Source organism: Anser anser (genome assembly GCF_964211835.1).
Source record: "Anser anser genome assembly, chromosome: 20".
Classification (NCBI taxonomy): domain Eukaryota; kingdom Metazoa; phylum Chordata; class Aves; order Anseriformes; family Anatidae; genus Anser; species Anser anser.
The window spans coordinates 11,340,336-11,358,177 of record NC_139741.1 but is presented as its reverse complement, the minus strand read 5'-3'; the positions used below and the strand labels follow the sequence as shown (position 1 = coordinate 11,358,177).

At 67.3% G+C, this 17,842-nt stretch overlaps 3 protein-coding genes across 6 annotated transcripts; 2 read left to right on the top strand and 1 right to left on the bottom strand.

The window, feature by feature from the left end:
• The first annotated feature begins 749 nt into the window (after nt 1–749).
• Nucleotides 750–11,922, top strand: LOC310884326 (claudin-3-like). 3 transcript variants are annotated; one of them, XM_083805962.1, is made up of 2 exons: nt 750–3,527; nt 10,665–11,922. In XM_083805962.1, exon 2 carries the CDS (start codon nt 10,674–10,676, stop codon nt 11,316–11,318), a length of 645 nt encoding a protein of 214 aa, XP_083662088.1. In that variant the 5' UTR covers nt 750–3,527; nt 10,665–10,673; the 3' UTR covers nt 11,319–11,922. The 3 variants fall into 3 exon arrangements, with proteins under 3 accessions (XP_083662088.1, XP_083662089.1, XP_083662090.1); XM_083805963.1 differs by lacking the exon at nt 750–3,527 and adding an exon at nt 3,539–4,266; XM_083805964.1 differs by lacking the exon at nt 750–3,527 and adding an exon at nt 8,753–8,882.
• LOC310884329 (claudin-4-like) lies at nt 4,741–8,615 on the top strand. Its single transcript, XM_083805968.1, has one exon. The coding sequence runs from the start codon at nt 7,062–7,064 to the stop codon at nt 7,689–7,691; it is 630 nt and encodes a 209-aa protein (XP_083662094.1). The 5' UTR covers nt 4,741–7,061; the 3' UTR covers nt 7,692–8,615.
• METTL27 (methyltransferase like 27) lies at nt 11,901–14,465 on the bottom strand (the record flags this gene model as incomplete). Of its 2 annotated transcripts, XM_083805966.1 has the most annotated exons (5): nt 11,901–13,443; nt 13,668–13,760; nt 13,836–13,971; nt 14,055–14,183; nt 14,322–14,465. In XM_083805966.1, the coding sequence occupies 5 exons, from the start codon at nt 14,463–14,465 to the stop codon at nt 13,205–13,207; spliced, it is 741 nt and encodes a 246-aa protein (XP_083662092.1). In that variant the 3' UTR covers nt 11,901–13,204. The 2 variants fall into 2 exon arrangements, with proteins under 2 accessions (XP_083662092.1, XP_083662091.1); XM_083805965.1 differs by having other exon boundaries at nt 14,055–14,435.
• Nucleotides 14,466–17,842: the final 3,377 nt, after the last annotated feature.

The window sequence follows — 17,842 nt, the reverse complement described above, 5'->3', positions numbered from 1 at the left end:
CGGCTCAGCGCGCCCCAGGCGATGGCGGAAAGGAACCCACTGACCGAAACCACCCCGGGCTCCGCTCGCCGCTGCAGCCTTGGGGATCAGCTTACACCTGGGTGCACCTGTGCTTATAAGGGCTGGCGGGGCCGGGGCCGGGCTGCGCTCACTCAGCGCCCGCCCGGGGTGGGGTTTCACCGCCGGACGCTCCTCGCCACTGGCTCGGTCGCAGCGTCCCACACCCTCCCCTTTGTTTGCAGAGATGGCGCTGGCGCAGGGGAGGGAGGGGGAGAAGCCACCTGAGATGGCCACTGCCGGCGGAGGCCTAGTTTCGGGGCGTGGGGCTGGATGGGTGCAATCTGCAGACCCCGGCGTGGAACCAGGAAGCCCGGACGAGGAGCTGGATGGGCTGCGGTGCACGTCCACGGGCTCTGTGTGCCAGCCCCGGTGCCCACCCTGCACCCTGGTGCGGTTTGGGGAGCCCACGTCCACCGCTGCCCCCTCACAACCCTTCCTAAAGGCAGCAGGGCCTGGAAATCCCTGGAAATCCCTCGGCTTTGTGCTTACACGCTGGAGGTGGCCATGGCCAGATCCCGGCCCTGGCCCCTGCACCAGGCAGCATGACGTGATACGGCACGGCACGGCACGGGTGGGAGCCGTCACTCCCGCAGCCCAGCCTCTTCAGCAGGGATGCTGTAGGTCACAGTCTGTTGTATTTCTGGAGCACCTTATCAGATCTCACGTTTAACATAGTGTCCAAAAGGAAGGGAGTTTATTTAAGATTACAGCCTTGTTGGGTTTTTTATCCGCTCGCAGATTGCCCCTTATCTCACTGTGGCTCAGCGAGAGCAGGGTGCACTCAGGCACCTTTGCATCACCGTGCAAAGTGCAGCCCCTTTGCCTCGCCACAACGCGCCCCATGTTGGCAGTCCCCACGCAGCCCCGACCCCACACAGCCCCCATCTCCACCCGTCCCCCCCGTCCTGAGCCCCCGATCCCCCTTGTGCAACGTGGGACGTGCCGGGCTGGGTGTGCCCATGGGGATCCCTGGCCAGGTGATAAACCTCTTTACTCATCCTGCTCAAATGTTTTGTCCTTGAAGGAAGCAGACAGAGCACGTAACACTCTGGCAGCGTCACCCCATCCACCTGGCAGGCCTGGCTGAGTGGCAGCTGGCAACAGAAAAACAAGGCAGGCACGGGCCGGCTGCCCAGGCGTGGTCGCCCCATGAGCAGTCACATCCCGGGGGCCACTGTCCCCCAAAAGAACCACCCCAAGGCGGTGGGGTGCTGCTGTGCATGCGGCTCCCCCAGCCCTTGCACGGCTGTTTGACCAGAGTGCTACAGGTATTTCCAGCCCCCCACCCCAGGAATGCGCTCGCCCCCCCCCCCTGCAGCCGGACACGCCGAGCGAGTGCCCGCGGGCTTGCTCCAGCCTGTTCCTGGCCGCTGCCGAGGGCTCCCCTACAACTCATTAACTACTCAAGAGCGCGGCGCGCAGCGGGTGCTGGCAGCCTGTGCCGCATCAGAGCCCCCCCCCCACTCCAGTACCCAGGACCCCAAAGGCAGGGGGCCCTGACCCAGCTGTTTCCCACAGCACCCCGACACCCCCAGTCTAGCTGGGTCAGCTTCTGCCACCCCACGGCACCCCAGTGCCCTGTGCCTGGGTGCCTCTGGCACCGTGCTGTGCCGTGGCACCCTGTGCCTGGCCTCCACCACCCCGTGGCACCCTGACACCCCTTATGCACCAGGGTCAGCCTGCCGCCCCACGGCACCCCACGGCGGGCTGGGGTTGGTGGCCGGGCCGGGTACCCGGGGCACTGGGGGGGTTCTGTGCAAGCAGCAGGCAAGGGGGCTTGCACCTGGTGAGGTGCTGCTGGGGGCGCCCAGCCCTCGGGGTGACAAAGCACGGCACAGACGGGCATGTCCCCGGGCAGGTGGCAGTGGTGACAGGGCTGGGGCACCCCGGGGACACACAGCCGGGTGCTGGCAGTGCAAAACCTCTGCCGGCTGCGGCCCCGGCGTGCAGGGGTGCACAGGTGCAGGCTGCACGGGGGCCAATGTGCACACACCCAGACACACGCACCCCCTGCTGGCTGGGATGCACAGACACACGGCTGCACAGACAGACGGACACACAGAGGCAGACAGACAGACACACACACAGAGGCAGACAGACAGACACAGACAGACAAAGGCGCACACACACACACACAGAGGGCCACACGGACAGACGGACAGACTCAGAGGTACACAAGCACACGCGCAGACAGGCACGCACAGGTACACACACACACAGAGGTGCGGACAGACAGACACACAGGTACGCACACACAGACACATACAGGGACAGAATCCCAAACACACCAACACTCAGATGTGCTCACACGGGTGCTTGCACACCTGTGCACACGCACAGCCACCCTCACAAGTGCGCACACCCACAGGGGAACGTGCCCCGGACGCAGCCCTGCGTGCACGCGCCAGGCTGCGCAGGCACAACGGGGAGCAAAAGCACTCACAGACAGGTGCACGCACACACACACACACATGCGCATGCCGGCGGCGTGCGTGCGCAGACGAGCACCCAGCGGTGCACGCACGGCTGCGCAGGTGCAGGGGAAACACCTAGGTCAGGGCCGTGGGGCAGGGGAATACCCCACGCAGAGCTGTGGGGCAGGGGCCACCGGGTCAGGACCGGGGTGACGGGTCCCCCGGCCCTGCAATCAGCCCCCACGCGCCGCGCTGCCTCCCCCCCTCATCATCCCAAATTGCCCAAAGTACAGGCTGCGCTCGCGCTGCGCTGCCGGCCTGGGGCAGCGGCAGCTGCCTGACTCACGGCGGAGGAAGGGGCAAATCACCAGGGTTTCGGGGTGCCGGCCGCCACACGCTTCAGGGTGCATTCCTGTGGCGAGGAATTCGGCTTGCTGGTGTTTAACCAAAACAGCCGAGGGGGCTGGCATCTCTGCGGGGTCCCAGATGTGCCTGAAGCCCCTCTTCTCTCCCCTTGCTGCTGGGAAGTGAGGGGGCGCATCACCCGCAGCGGGTCCCTGTGGTGGGAACAAGGGGGGGACGCATGGTGACATGGGGACAGAGGTGATCCCGAATGAAGGCCAGACTGAGGGGTGTGTGAGCATCGCCGTGGTGGTGGCCCTTCTCCACGAGCACCTACGCTGGCAGGGGGACAGCCACCGCAGGTGGCCCAGGGGACCTGTCCCCGTTCCTGTCCCCATGTGTATCTCGCACTGGGCAGGAGCTCTGGCTGCCCCAGGGCGGGTGACAGCAGGAGGTGACAGCAGAAACTGCCCCGGGCACTGCGGGGCCGCATCCCGCTCACGTGCGCGGTGCGGCCAGCGCGGGGCTTGGGGTGTTCCTCCTGGTTGTGGTCGCGGCGGGGCCGGCGCCTTCCCCCCCGGGGCAGCGGGGCCGGGGCGGTGAGCGCTGCCTCGCCCGCTTATATTTCAGGCGCGGGGCTGCAGGATCTGCCCCGGCCAGGGCACACAGGCGTCCCATTGTTGAAGCCCCTTCGGCGGCGGCGGGGAGCAGGTAAGGCGGCTCCAGCATCAATGGCAGCTCTGTCTGGCGGCGGGGCGGGGACGGGGCTGCCGGCAGCGCGGCACACAGGGTGCCGGGGCTGCGGGGCACTGGCCGGCGGGGCCTGGCAGGGGGCTGGCGGCACGCCCCAGCCACCCTAAATCTCGGCACACCTGGGACACCCCCAGCCCTATGGGCTCTGAGTGGTTCTTTGTCTTGCCCAGGCTTTGCTGAGGGCACGACCCCCCCGAGCATCACCCATGTGCGGACCCCCCCCCCCCTTACACCTGCCATGCCACATCAGAGGTGTTCCTTTCCCAGGACGTGGCCGTCAGCTCACACGTCCCTTTGACTCACCAGTGCTTTTGCCCATTTTTGGCTGCTTTTTTGCTCAGCGAACGGATAGGGATTTTATTTTCTTGGAGACTAGGGACTAAAGGTCCTGTTTCTGGCAGCAGCTCCCTTGCACGGTGCTTTCCATGAGTGTCTGGGCTGTGCTGAGTTAATAGACCTTTGCTTTCAGGTAGAGGAAAACAACCTTAGTGTGCACATTTCAGTTGGTCAGGGGGTTTATGTCAGGCAAGAACTTTTTGGGAACATTGAGTCTCCAATGAGCGAGGCGGCGTGTGGGTAACTAATCCCTCGCCGCCCCGTGTGCGCCCTGGGGAGAGGCTGCTCAGCTCTGCGCCAGCTCCGCTGCAGCTCCCGGCCCTGCCCGGCTCCCCTCTGCCTGTCTTTTTGGGACCTCGAGGTATTTGTGGCGCTGGCGCGGTGAGGTCTTGCACTGGGAGCAAATGCAGGGGCAAGGGAGAGGGGGAATTGCCACCCGTGACCCACGCAGGGACATCTGCCAGCCCTGTCCCTGCAGGGTGTCCTCTGCCCGGCACAAGGTCAGGGACTGTGCCAGTCCCTCCGTGCCACCAGCGCTGAGCATTGCGGCGACTGCAGGTTTAATGCCTGGTCCCCTGTCCCTGCCCCAGGGTGGCCTCACGGGGATGCAGCACGTCTCTGTCCTGCCGCAGCAAGGGGGATCCACGGGGAGCATTTTATGAGCCACCATGGGAGGTGAGCTCTGCCCTCTCCAAGCCCTTTGGGGTGCACTGGAGCGAGGACAGCAGCTCAGTCCCCCCTGACCCGCGAATCCCATGGGATTCGGGGCAAGGCAACCACACTCAGCTGGTGCCAGGCGAAACCCCAGGACAGACTGAGCACCCCATTTTGGTGTGGAGGAGTTCCCTGAAGTCCAGCTAGGCTGTGTCCCCAGTGGGGTGGCATCCTCTGGTGTAGTGTGAGGTGGGATGCTGCTGCAGGGGTCAGCTTCGCTGCTTCCTGCTGAGCCCTGTGTCCGTGTGTCCTGCTGGCCTCCGCGGCACTGCTGGGGACATGGGGCCGGCTGTGTTGGCTGGGGGACGTGGGGGAGGGCACGAGGGCTGTTTCTTGGTGACAGACACCACTTTGAGGACATGTCGCATTCTGGCTTTAATTACAGTAATCAGCTGTCAAATGGGCACGCTGGCGCCTGCTTTGGCTCCGAGGGTGAGGGCGAGCTGCCCCGTGCCTGTCTCAGCGCAGGCGCTGGATGCGCTGCGCGTGGCAATGTCCCGCTCCCCACCTTGCCATTTGTCCCCAGCCCGGAGGCACCTGTGGGGACACGGCCCACACGGGCCGAGGTTGTGCTATGGAGGTGTGTGCACGCATGTGTGCGTGCTTGCCTCCAACCCCAAATGATAGTGTGGTTAAAGCAGCTGGCTGGGCGGCAAAGCCACATCCAGCCTGGGGCAGGATTCGGCCCCGGTGCTGCATCCCTGGAAGGGTGCCCCGGCCAGGGGATGCTCTGGTCCCTGCCGCCGCCCCGCTGATTAAAGAGAGCCCTGACCGCGGCGCTCGGCCCTTTGGCTCGAGGGTGGGCGCACTGGTATGCCAGCAATGTGGGTGCTCCAGATGGACAGACGGACACGGGAGCGCCCCGGCATCTGGGTGGCTCCCCTGAAACAGCACAGGGATCGGACAGGGGGCTCTGCAGCGAGACCCAAGTGTCCCTGAGTGCCTGAGCTCTGCCCTGCCTGCATGGACACCTGTGTCCCCAGCCACAGTACTGGTGGCATCCTCGTGGCACCACCCTGCATGGACCACCAGGCTGCTGTCACCTCCCTGCCACGGCCACGGCTCGTCCCATCGTGAGTGTGGCTGTGCATTAGAGCAGGAGCCTTCTCTGTACAAATGCCCGGAGATGCCCCAGCATGGTCAGAAGTGGCTCAAGAACCCGTCATGCCGAACAATTAGCACAAGCAGTTATATCATATCAGCAAGCCACCATCCCACTTCTTGGCAGGTTGGAGGATGCAGCACCTGGTGGGGGCTGGCTCTTCCCCCCCCTGCAGCCCCACGGGGCTTTCCTGATACCTTATCCACGCGGTGCCTGCGTGCTTGGAAAAACAAAGATAGTCTCAGGCCCTGTTATCTCTCCCAGAGATTAAGCTGGAAAGGGAACAGTGCACTGCCTGTCTGTCTGTCCTTGCGGGCTGTCTGGCTTCAGGCTGTGCCTCTGCACAGGATGGAGTTGGGCGGACAAGATGGGCTTTGGAGTGGGCAGGCAGGAGACGTGCACAGGGGCTGGGGGATTAAAAGGGGAGAGGTCGGGCAGAGCCCGAAGTATTGGTGTCTGCTGGTGGAAGTGCCCCCAGCACCATGTGGCCTGCTGTGCTCAGCACCCCGGTCCCCACTTGGTGCCACTGTGGCACCGGGGCACTTCGAGGTGGTTGCAGAACGATGCTGGCGTCTCGGCACCATGTGCCTGGTCCAGCTAAGCCCAGGCTGGGGCTGGGGGCTGCCATGTGAATGCTGGCTGCGGGGACGGTGATCAGGGCTTTGGGGTCTGCCCCTTGCCTTGCCCCAGGCAGCGCCATCTCTGCTCCGCGGCAAGCCGGCAGCAGCTCCGACCGGTTTGTGGGTCTTGGCGGCGGGCGGCGGCACCTCCTGCCTGAGGCCAAATGGAGGGAAGGGAAGCGCTCGTCAGACGCCAAGGAACAAACAAGAGCCGCTTGTGCCCTGCCCGGCGTGGAGCCCAGCAGCAGGGCTGGCACAGCTGCTGCTCCCTGGCATGGGGCCTATGGCAGCCGGGGCAGGAGCAGCCACTGGGGGGAAACCGGGGCACAGAAGCGTGGAGGCATCCATCCAGGTCATGGAGAAGAAGGGGCTGGGAGTGATGGCGGAGAAATCCCCATCCCGGATGCTGCCTATTCCCCTACAGCACCCCAGGGTGAGCTGCAGGGCCTGCCCTGGCCCTACCTGGGCATCTCCCTGTCTGCCCACGGGCAGCATGTGGCCGCAATCCTGCACCTGGGTGGCCTCATCCTGGCCACCGTGGGAGCAGCAGGGATATTAGGTGTCATGGCTGTGGGGAGAAATGCGAGCAGAGGAATCCCGGGAAACTGGTTTTACCCCTTCATCCGGTGCCGGCGGGATGGCTCCTCCCTCGGCGAGGGCATATAACGCCCGCCATGGTCCCGGCGGGCGGCACTGCGCGCAGGCACACGCCGGCGAGCGATGGCCTCCATGGGGCTGCAGGTGCTGGGCATTGCCCTCTCCGTCATCGGCTGGCTGGCCTCCATCCTCTGCTGTGCGCTGCCCATGTGGCGGGAGACGGCCTTTGTGGGCAACAACATCGTGGTGGCACAGATCATCTGGGAAGGGCTGTGGATGAACTGCGTGGTGCAGAGCACGGGCCAGATGCAGTGCCGGGTGTATGACTCCCTGCTGGCGCTGCCGCAGGACCTGCAGGCCGCCCGCGCGCTGGTGGTGGTGGCCATCGTGCTGGCCGTGCTGGGCACCCTGCTCGCCGTCGCCGGCGGCAAGTGCACCAACTGCGTGGAGGACGAGACCGCCAAGGCCAAGGTCATGATCCTCTCCGGTGTCACCTTCATCATCGCCGGCGTGCTGATCCTCATCCCCATCTCCTGGTCGGCCAACTCCATCATCCGGGACTTCTACAACCCTCTGGTCGCTGAGTCCCAGAAGCGGGACCTGGGCTCATCCCTCTACGTGGGCTGGGCTGCCTCCGCGCTGCTGCTGCTCGGGGGGGGCATCCTGTGCTGCACCTGCCCGCCGCGGGGCGAGAAGCCCTACTCTGCCAAGTACACGGCGTCCCGCTCGCTGCCGGCCAGCAACTACGTCTAGGAGCCGCTCCCCGCGCCCCGCACGCACCCTGGCGCCTCTCCCACCCGGACCCACCGCCGCCCCGCTGCGCCCACCCAGGCACCACGGGTGAATCCTGGGGGGGATGCCCCCAGGGCATCCCACGGCCCCACGGGGGGGCTGGGTCGGGGCCGGGTGCCGGGGCTGCGCGGAGGGGCCGGTGTGAGGGAGGGCAGACAGAGCCGCCTTTGTTCGCCTGTGGATTGAAGCTGGTTCTTTAATCCCGTCCGGGACTGGGAACAAAACGCTGCTGTCCTGGCTGCCTGCCCCGCTCCCCCCCGCGGCTCGGGGGCACCCGCAGCATCTCCTTGGTGAAGGAGCCCCGGCTGCCGGTATCGGGGTGTGCCGTGCCGTGGCACAGCCCTGAGCGCTGCGGGGTGCCCGTCCCGTGGGTGACACACGGCTCCGCGCCCTGCGCGGCTCTGGCCGGGGGACTCGCCCAAACGCCGCTGCGGAGGCCGGGAAAACCCCAGGACGTGTCCTTAGGTCACCACGGGGCAGCGGGGACAGCAAACCTGTCCCACGTGGTCAGGGGACGTGGTGGCTCAGCAAACCCCGGCACGGTCTTGAGGGGTGGCTGGGGTGCTCTTACCCCCTGTGCCTTGTAGTTTTACTTTGACCTACTTTCAGCATTTTTGCGTAGCTCTATGCGCGTGGAATCTCTCTCGGCAGCTCCCCGGGGCGCGGGCATCATTATCCTGGGAGTGGGAAGGCAGCGGCCGGGCTGGGAGAACCGGTCGGGGAGGCGGGAGGGGAGCGGGCGGTGCGCGGGGCTCTGCACCGGGCTTCTCACCCCCGCCGCGGGGCAGGAGCCGGGGCGGCCCGGGGGGGCTCACGGTGCCCCCGGCTGTGGCAGCGCCTGTTCCTGTGTCGCAGCCATCCCACATTAAACGGCAGCTGCTCGGACCCCGCTCTGCTCCGTTGTCTTTATCCTCTGGCCTCAGTGGCGGGGCAGCCTGCGGGGCCTCCGCTGCGGACCCCACACCTGGAGAACACTAGCCTCAAACACCCCAAAAGCTGCTCTCCGGAGGGCCAGCACCAGCCTCCCCCGGGCTGGGGCCTGGGGCCAGCCTCTCTCTTCACCCCTGGTCCAGCCTTGGCCTCCCTGCCGTGGCCGTGCTCCCCTCCTGGGCCACCGGGGGACCCCTGGAGGTGACAGCGGGTGCCTCGAAGGTGAGATGCCTTCACGGCGCCAGGCGTGGTGGCGGGGCCGCCCCACGCTGTCGCAGGGCCCCAGGCATCGGGACCGGCACCGGGCGCTGCTCCTGCCCGACCGGCCGCGCCGAGCAGGAAGGAGGTGGCGGGCGCCAGCCGGGACGTGGGACGGCGGGAGGGGTGCGCTGGCATGGCCCCGCGCCCTGGGGCCACCCGAGAGCACCTGGGGCCAGCGTGGGTGACACCGGGTGTTTTGCCTGTTTGTCTTCCAGCACTGAAACCGTGCCGGTGCGTGGCCGGCCTGTGGCCAGCCCTGGGAACATCCTGTGTGTGCACCTCGGGGTATGTGGGGGCAACACCTGCTGCCCACCATGGGGGCTCCCGAGCTGTGGGGCTCTGGGTGCTCCTTGGGTTTGGAGGCTTTGAGAGCTCCTGGTTCATGCCCATCCTTTGCTGGGAGGGGGGGATGGAAGTGGGGAGCCCAAACGCTCCCACAGAGCTGGGAAAGGCAGTGGATGGGCAGGAATGGGAGCACGATGCTTGCCGTGAGTCCCTGGTGCAGACGTCCGTGGTGATGGTGACACTTGCTGGAGCAGCCCCACCAGCCTGGGACCCGCTGGCTGCAGTGGACACCTAGGATGGCTTCCCATCATCCCAACCCCTGGCCTCTTCCATTTTCTGGGAGAAAGGGACTTTATTTTTGGCCCAAAGGGCCTAACGCAGAGCCCCAGCTCGGCCAGGCGCCTGCCACAGCAGGGGTGCCAATGGGTGAGAGGTGCCGGGGAAGGACGGAAGCACAGCTGTGCAGGAGAGGCCGCAGAAACCGAAACCGGGACTGGAGAAACTGCGGTGAAACCTGCAACAGCCTCAGGGTGTGCCAGGCACAGCCGATACCTGCTGCCACACCGGGACCATAAAAACTCGGCTGGTCCCGGCCGCCAAGCGCGGGTCCTGGCCCCTGGCGGGGAGGTGCAGGCAGCCCGGGGTCTGCTCCGCGTGGGGCCGAGCAGCGATTTGGGATGAGCCCAGGGACCATGGCATGGTGCAGCGGTCGGTGCCCCTGTTGTCCCCCCATCCAGGGAGCAGCACCCCCTGTATCCAGCTGTCCACGGTGCCCCACTCTGTAGTCAGCTATGAGGGTTTGACCAGCCCCAGTTCATCCCTGGGCTCCCTGTGCTGCTTGTCTGGAGAAAAAGGAGCCGGTATCTCTGAAAGTGCTGAGCCCTGCAGTCGGTATCAGGGACAGACCTGGGCTCGCGCCCATTCCCAGCGCCCCAGACAGGAAGCCCCAGGTCCAAAGGGGCAGAGTGCGCCGAGGGCAGAGTGAAGCCTGTAGGAGCCGGCAGGGCCGGTAGGCGATGGGGCAGAGCCCGGCGCAGCTGTGGGGTGGGAGCCCTGCCCTGATGGGCACAGCGAGCCCTTGTCCTGCTCCCCAAAAGCCTTCCTCCCCATAATGCGCCCTGCACTGGCATGGTTCAGCTGGGATGGGGCAACCACACACGACTGCCTTGTGCTGTGGGGACATTTTGAGTGAAAACATAACTTGCCTGGGCTCCTGCAGCTCAGTCTCCTCACGGCAGTATGTGTGCCCGTGCTGGCCTGCAGCAATGCTCCCTGCAGCACAAGTGTCCCCGTGCTGCTCTGCAGCAATGCTCCACGCAGCACGTGTGTCCCCGTGCTGGCCTGCAGCCGTCCCCATGTGGATGGGAGCAGGATGCACCCAGCCCGAAGGCACCACCCTTCCGAGCGCCAGCCCGGCTCTGGAACCCCGCATGTGATGGCTGTGCCCTGTCCCTGCAGGTGCTGGCGATGGCGACGATGACGATGCAGCTGGGCGGGCTGGTGCTGGCCGTGCTGGGCTGGCTGGGCTCCATCCTCACCTGTGCCCTGCCCATGTGGAAGGTGACGGCCTTCATCGGCTACAACATCGTGGTGGCCCAGGTCTTCTGGGAAGGGCTGTGGATGAACTGCGTGTATGAGAGCACGGGGCAGATGCAGTGCAAGGTCTACGACTCCCTGCTGGACCTCACCTCCGACCTGCAAGCCGCCCGTGCCCTGGTGGTCACCTCCATCATCGTGGCCTTCTTCGCCCTCCTCACCGCCATCTCGGGTGCCGACTGCACCCGCTGTGTGGAGGACAAGAACTCCAAGACGCGCGTCTCCATCGTGGCAGGTGCCATCTTCGTCCTGGCTGGCATTGTGCTGCTCATCCCCGTGTCCTGGTCCGCCAACAGCATCGTCACCAACTTCTACAACCCCATGGTGCCCGAGGCCCTGAAGAGAGAGCTGGGGGCTGCCCTCTACATCGGCTGGGCCTCCAGTGCCCTCCAGCTCTTCGGCGGGGGCATCCTGTGCTGCTCAGGGCCCCCATCCCAGCGGGATCACTACCCCAAGAAGTACCGAGCGGTGAAGAGCTGCAGCCCCATGGGCTACCCCATGAAAGACTATGTGTGAGCTGCCTGCCCTGGGCGCCAGCCCGTGGGGACAGGCCCGCGGTCCCCAGCCTGCCCACATCCAGCACCCCCTGCCCATGCACCCCGTTCCCACAATGGCTGCGTCCCCGTCCCGGCCCCCCTGGCGCTTTGCCCTGCCCGCAGGCTGTGACAACGTGTGGCCCTGTCCCACTGCCAGCCCTGCTCCCCTCGGGTGAGGGGACGGATCCTGCCCACCGCCCCCGGGACGCGGGCAGGGGCTGTGTTCGTGCTGGGTGCTGCCGCCGGCTCCCGGCCCCCATAAAGGTCTCGGTGCCACCGAAGCTGCCTGGGCTCATTTTAAAGCTGTGTTGTGGGGAGACAGTGACAATTCCCATGGCTCTTGCACCCCTGCGGCCAGCTCGGGGAGGGGCTGTCCTGGCACACCCCCATGTCCCCATGAGGATGCAGCAGTTGCCAGCCAGGGTGCTCCCCATGCAGGAGCAGGGAAACTGAGGCAGGAAGAGGGGTGGGCCCAAATCCCCCTCCCCCCCCACCTCCTGGTCACCCTCCCCACCCCGCAGGATGGCCGGTGGCCCCACGCGAGGGAATAACACGCCCCAGATATGCAGCACAGGTTTATTTGACAGCCAAGCATGGGATGGGGACAGCCACGGCCCCTTGGTCGGGGCAGCACTGGGGACAAAGGGACAGTGCCTGTGACACAGAGGGGAGGTGGGCACCATGACACCAGGACACGGGGGGACAACGCAGACCAGCCAGGAGGGGTGACAAGTGCCCATTTTTACAGCGGGTATTGCGGTCCTCAAAACACATTCAGGGCACCCAGCCCGCGGCGCTCGGCTGTCCCCAAAGCCCTGGGACAGGGGCGAGGGCTCACAGGGCTCAGCCGCCGGTTTGGTTGCACCGGGATGGGCACCGAGCGCTGGATACGATCAGAGCCCAGCGCGGACGGCAGGGCTGCCACTTCCCAACGGGGCTGAGCTCCAGGGAGGAAGGAGATCACCCGATCCCCACATCCATGGGAATGGGACAAGCAGCAACAGGTCTGGGGAAGGAAGAAAGAAAGATCCCAGCAAGAGATTTGGGTAAAAAACTTCCCAAGGAAGGACTGGAGGAGGAAGGGGTGGAGGCACCATCACAAGGGGCTTGGGGAACAGGACGGGCAGGAGATGTCAGGGCGGCTCCTGGGTGGGGAGCAGCCACCAACTCCCGAGGTCTCTTCCAGGTTCATTTTCCACCCAGACCATTAACTACAAAGCTGTAGGAAAATGAGAGCTTAAGCAGGGATGAAAGGCTGATGTGGTGCTCGGAAAGCTTCTCCAGCTGGGCGTTGTGCTGGCACAGCTGCTCCGGGTTCAGACGGGGCTCCGGCACCTTGGGGCACAGTGGTTTAGCTCCTGGGGGTGGGGGGGGATGAACAGGGGGACAGCAGGTTGTGGTGATGGGGACCCATCAGCAACAGTCCCCAGGCAGAGGCCTGGGGTCTGGAGCAGGGAAGATGAAGAAGGATCCAGATTTTGACCACGGCCACGTGGGAGGTGGGCACAGTGGGGAGGAGACAGCCCAGACAGGAGGTGGCTCTGCCCAGTCAGATGGAGCTGCAAGATGTCACAAAGAGCTGCGAGATGGGACAGCAAAGACAAGGACCAAGGCACCTGAATGTCAGGGCTAACGGGGGTGCCCAGAAGACCCTGATGAAACCTGGAGGCCCTCCCTGAGCTGAGGAGCAGGTCCCCAGGGCTCAGACCCGAGGGGAGGAGATGGGGAAGGAAATGGGGAAGTTTGGGCTCTGAATGCGCCGCTGTGTGGGAAGGGGGTGGCATGGCTGCGCGGGGCAGGGGACACGCAGGGTGACATCATGCAGGGCACCAGGCTCAGCCCCCTTCCCCAGTGCTGTTTCAGCTCTCAGCCCTCCTCGAGAGGTGGGACGGGGCACTTGCGATAGATGTAGACCACGCCGGAGATGTAGCCAGTGCCCTGGACGCTCTCCTCCTCCTCGGTGGCCCTCTCCCAGCGCTCCACCTCCTGGGCCAGGACCTTCTGCCAGGCCCCCTGCTGCTCCAGCCGCTGCAGCGCTGCCTCCAGCTCCGCCTTGTAGCGCAGGTTCGAGGGGTTGCTCCTGGTGGTCAGGCACAGGAAGCCCCCTGCCCGGACAGGGGATGGGGTGACGGGGCCCCCGCTGTGCCGTGTCACCCGGGGGTGGCAGCGGGTCACGAGTGCCACTGCCCTGACCCCTGGCTTGGACCCAGCTGGCCGGGCTGCCAGCGTGTGACCCCGTGCCCGTGGGGACGAGGCCATGTCCCGGCCTGCCCGTACCCGGGCGGGGGTACCCGTCCCATGGGGACCACGTCCCATGGGGCCACCTCACCTGGCTTGGTGACACGCAGCAGCTCCGGCAGCGCCGAGCACGGCACCTGCCCCTCGCCGAGGGCTCCCACCACCGTCACCGCGTCGTAGTGCTCTGCGGGGGCCCCGTGTCACCGGCCCCGCGGGGACCCACAGCGGCCCCCGCCGCCCCCCCGGTGCCGGCCGTTACCTGCGGGCCCGGGCAGCGGCTCCCGGCCCAGCACGCAGCGCTGCAGCTGCCGGTACAGCCCCGTGCCCCGCGCCCGCTCCAGCATCCCCGCGCTGCCGTCCACGCCGTGCAGGCAGCCGAACCCGCGGCGCTGCAGCTGCGGGGACGGACGGGCGGCGCCGTTACCCCGCAGCCTCCGGGCCTCCCGCTCCTCCCGTCCCGTCCCGTCCCGTCCCGTACCTCCCGCGCTACGAGCCCGGTGCCGCAGCCCACGTCCAGCACCCGCGCCCCGGCGGGCGGCGCGGGGAAGGCGAAGGCGAGCGAGGCGGCGGCCAGGTGCGGCGCCCGGTACTCCAGCGCGGCCACATCCTGCGGGACGGGGCGGTCAGCGGGGCGGCCGGCGGGGCGCCGGGGGGGGAACCGGTCCCGGTGCCGGGGAGGTGCCGGTGCCGGTGCCGGGCTGTTCCCGGTGCCGGGGGGCTCCCGGCGGGTCCCGGTGCCCCGCACCTGCTCGTAGCGGCCGGCCCAGCCGTCGTACCGCCGCAGCAGCTCGGGCAGCGCCGCGCCGCCGTGCACGGCCCGGACGCGCTCCCGCACCCCCGCCGGCGGCAGCATCGCCCCGCCCCGCCCCGCCCCGCCCCGCGCCGCCATTGGCTCCGCGCCCCGCCCCGGGCACGCCCCCAGCCCCCTATTGGTCCCGCGAGCGGGGAGGACACGCCCCCCAGCACCCCATTGGCTGCCGCCGCCGCGCCGGTGTTCGGGCGGGAGCCGCGGGGCGGGAGCGAGCGGCACGGGGGGACACGGAGCGCGCCCGGCGGGGGGCAGCCGGCACCCGGGGGCGCATCGGGCAGGGGGACACCGAGCCCCAGGGAGGTGACATCGCGTGTCCCGTGGAGGGGACACCCAGCGCCCCGGGAGGGGACACCCAGCGCCCCATGGAGGCGACACCCAGCACCCCCGGGTCACCAGGTGCCGGTGTCACCGCAGTGCCACCGGGCCTGTCTCAGCCGCTGCTGCAGGTCGGCTGCTCCGCCGTGGCAGTGCCCTGCTGTCCCCGTGCCTCGCCGTGTCCCGGGCATGATGGCCGCTCCCTGCACAGGTCACCTCCCGCCCGGCCACTCGTCACCTCCCCACACGTCCCAGTGCCGCGCCGTCACCTCCGCGCCTGCATCTGCATCTTCGGCTCACCTGCAGCGCCGCGTCCGCTGCCACCACCTGCTCCTGTCCTGGGCCACCGCAGGCACAGGTGACATCCTGGTGCTCAGCAGCCGCTGGTGCAGGCCTGACCGCAGATCCCCAGCTGCCCACCTGCTGCCCGGGGTGGCCGTGCCGCAGGGTTCATGTCCCGAGGGCACAGCCGGGGCCGGGGGGGGCAGAGACCGGGAGTGCGGCTGCTCGGGGCTGTGAGTGGCGAGGAGCTGCTTGGCTCCAGTGGGGGCCCACGGGGAGCAGGACAAGGATTGGCACGGGGCACCAAAATGGTATGTGGGGCACTGACGTGGTACATGGGGCACCGACATGGTGCATGGGGCACTGACATGGTGCATGGGGCACCGACATGATGCATGGGGCACCGACATAGTGCATGGGGCACCGACATGATGCATGGGGCACCGACATGGTGCATGGGGCACCGACATGGTGCATGGGACACCGACATGATGCATGGGGCACCGACATGGTGCGTGGGGCACCGACATGGTGCGTGGGGCACCGACATGATGCATGGGGCACCGACATGGTGCGTGGGGCACCGACATGGTGCATGGGACACCGACATGATGCATGGGGCACCGACATGGTGCGTGGGGCACCGACATGGTGCGTGGGGCACCGACATGATGCGTGGGGCACCGACATGGTGCATGGGGCACCGACATGGTGCGTGGGGCACTGACATGGTGCATGGGGCACCGACATGGTGCGTGGGGCACCGACATGATGTGTGGGGCACCGACATGGTGCATGGGGCACCGACATGATGCGTGGGGCACTGACATGATGTGTGGGGCACTGACATGATGCGTGGGGCACCAACATGGTGCATGGGGTGCCAACACGATGCGTGGGGGCTGCTGGGACACCCTCCCCCTTGGTGGTGGCGTCGGCAGCATAGCAAGCTCCGCTGGTTAACGAGAGGAGCTCATTAGAAGCGGTCCCACCGGCCGTGCCCACCGCAGACCGCGTGCTCGTGGCAGTGCCTCCCCTTTGGTGGCCGAGGCGGAGGACACGTCCCCCCCCCGCGGTGTCGCCCGGTGCCCCCGCTGCTGGCCTGCGGCGGGCCCAGCCCCGCCGCTCACTGCCGGCTCCCCCCAGCCCCGGGGGCTCGCTGCCGGTGCTCGTCCCCGGCGCCCCGACGGTGGGGGCCGCGCCCCGGGGCTCGGTGCCGGCCCCGCGGTGGGTGCGGGCAGTGCTGGCCGGGGGCCTCGAGAGGGAGCCCTCCGCCCGCGCTCGGCCCCGCCGCCGGGCACTGCCCCGCCGGCCCCGCCGGGCCCCGCAGCCTCGGCGGCTCTGCCCCGGCCGTCGGGCGCGGTGCTCGGCAGCGCCCCGAGAGCCCCCGGCCCCGCTTCGGTGGCTCCCCGCAAACGGCTGCGTTTGCCCCCTTGTCCCCCCCGCCTCCCCCCCGTCCGGGGACGCCGCGGGGGAATGCGGGCAGAGGTTGGGCCGGTGGGGCTGTGGGCACGGAGGGCACGGGGCGGGGGCTGCTGCGCCCTTTGTCCCCTCTGCAGCTGCTGGCGCACGTCCCACACCGCCCGCCTGGGCTCTGTGCCCCGGGCAGGTGCCTCCGGTGCTGGCACCACGGGGCGGCCTCGTGGCCAGGCGCTTCGGGGCCCGCTTTCACACTTTGAACATCATTCCCACCGCTAATTGAAGCCTGACGTCCATTTACAAGGCAAACTAGAGGCGGGGTACGCAGCCAGCATCCTCCCCTCGGCCCCGCATCCCGCTCTGCTGCCAGGCTGCAGCTGGGCCGCGCGTCCCCCAGCCCCGGCTCGCGCAGATCCACTCTCAAATTAGCCGGTGCTTTTCTAAACATCGTGTTCCCGGGGCTGGCTCGCGCTGCCGTGCTGTGCACAGCTGTACAAACAGCTTCTCCTGCGCCCCGCGTCACGGCAGCTTTGGACTGGCCTGGACCCAGCTCCGGCGAGCCAGGGTTTGGACCGGACCCGGTGCCAATGTTGAAAGGCCCAGGGATGCTGTCCTCCGCGGGACGGCGGGGACCCCTGTGAGGGCGGCAGGAGGCTTCAGCCATTGGGAGCTTGCCCGTGGCCGGAGCCGTGCTGAGGTTGCGCTTTGTCCTGGCACGGGGCCCCACGCTCCTGCTGTGTCCAGTCGTGCTCCTGCCGTGCCCGGTGCCGTTCCTCGGGTGCTGTCCTTGTGCCCTGCCTGGGGCCAGAGCGTCTCCTGCGATGGTGCTGCTGGCAAGGGCGTGTGGCTGTGCTGTGCAGCAGGCACAGCCAGTCCCTCACCCTTAACCTGCCATGGATCTGGGACAGGAGATGGGAAAGAGCGGCTCAGAGCTGGGTTTGGAGGCACTGCAGGAATGGGCGCCTCCAGGCTAGGCTCTGCCAGCTCTGGCAATGTCACCCACCGCCTCGCCTGCCTGCAGGTCCCCTGCCTGAGCCTGTCCCGGGCTCCAGCGTAAAGTTTACATTTCCCTGCAGGACATCCCTGGCATGGCCTTGGCCCTGAACGTGGAAGTAGCCATGTCCCTAAGCCTCCCCATTGGGGCAGAGAACTGGGATGCCCAGGCAGAAGCAACTCGGACAACCAGGGGTGTGGAAATCACTGCCGAGGACTGGCTCTGGCCACCCTGCTGTGTGCAGCACCCTCAGGGTGTGCAGTGGCCGTGTGTGAGCCTGGCTGGCAGCAGTTAGTGATGGATGGCTGGTCCCCAAAAAGAGCAAGGAGGGAGATGGGCTCTGGTAGTTTTGTGGGCACCCCGACAGGTCCAGGTAGTTTGAGAGGGTGTCCCTCAGGGCTATGCTGGTGGGACGAGGGATGGGACACGGGGCGGAGGCCATGGG

What these genes read in the sequence shown, in the direction of transcription:
- LOC310884329 (XM_083805968.1), top strand. Translation starts at nt 7,062, where the DNA reads ATGGCCTCCATGGGGCTGCAGGTGCTGGGCATTGCCCTCTCCGTCATC.
- LOC310884326 (XM_083805962.1), top strand. Translation starts at nt 10,674, where the DNA reads ATGGCGACGATGACGATGCAGCTGGGCGGGCTGGTGCTGGCCGTGCTG.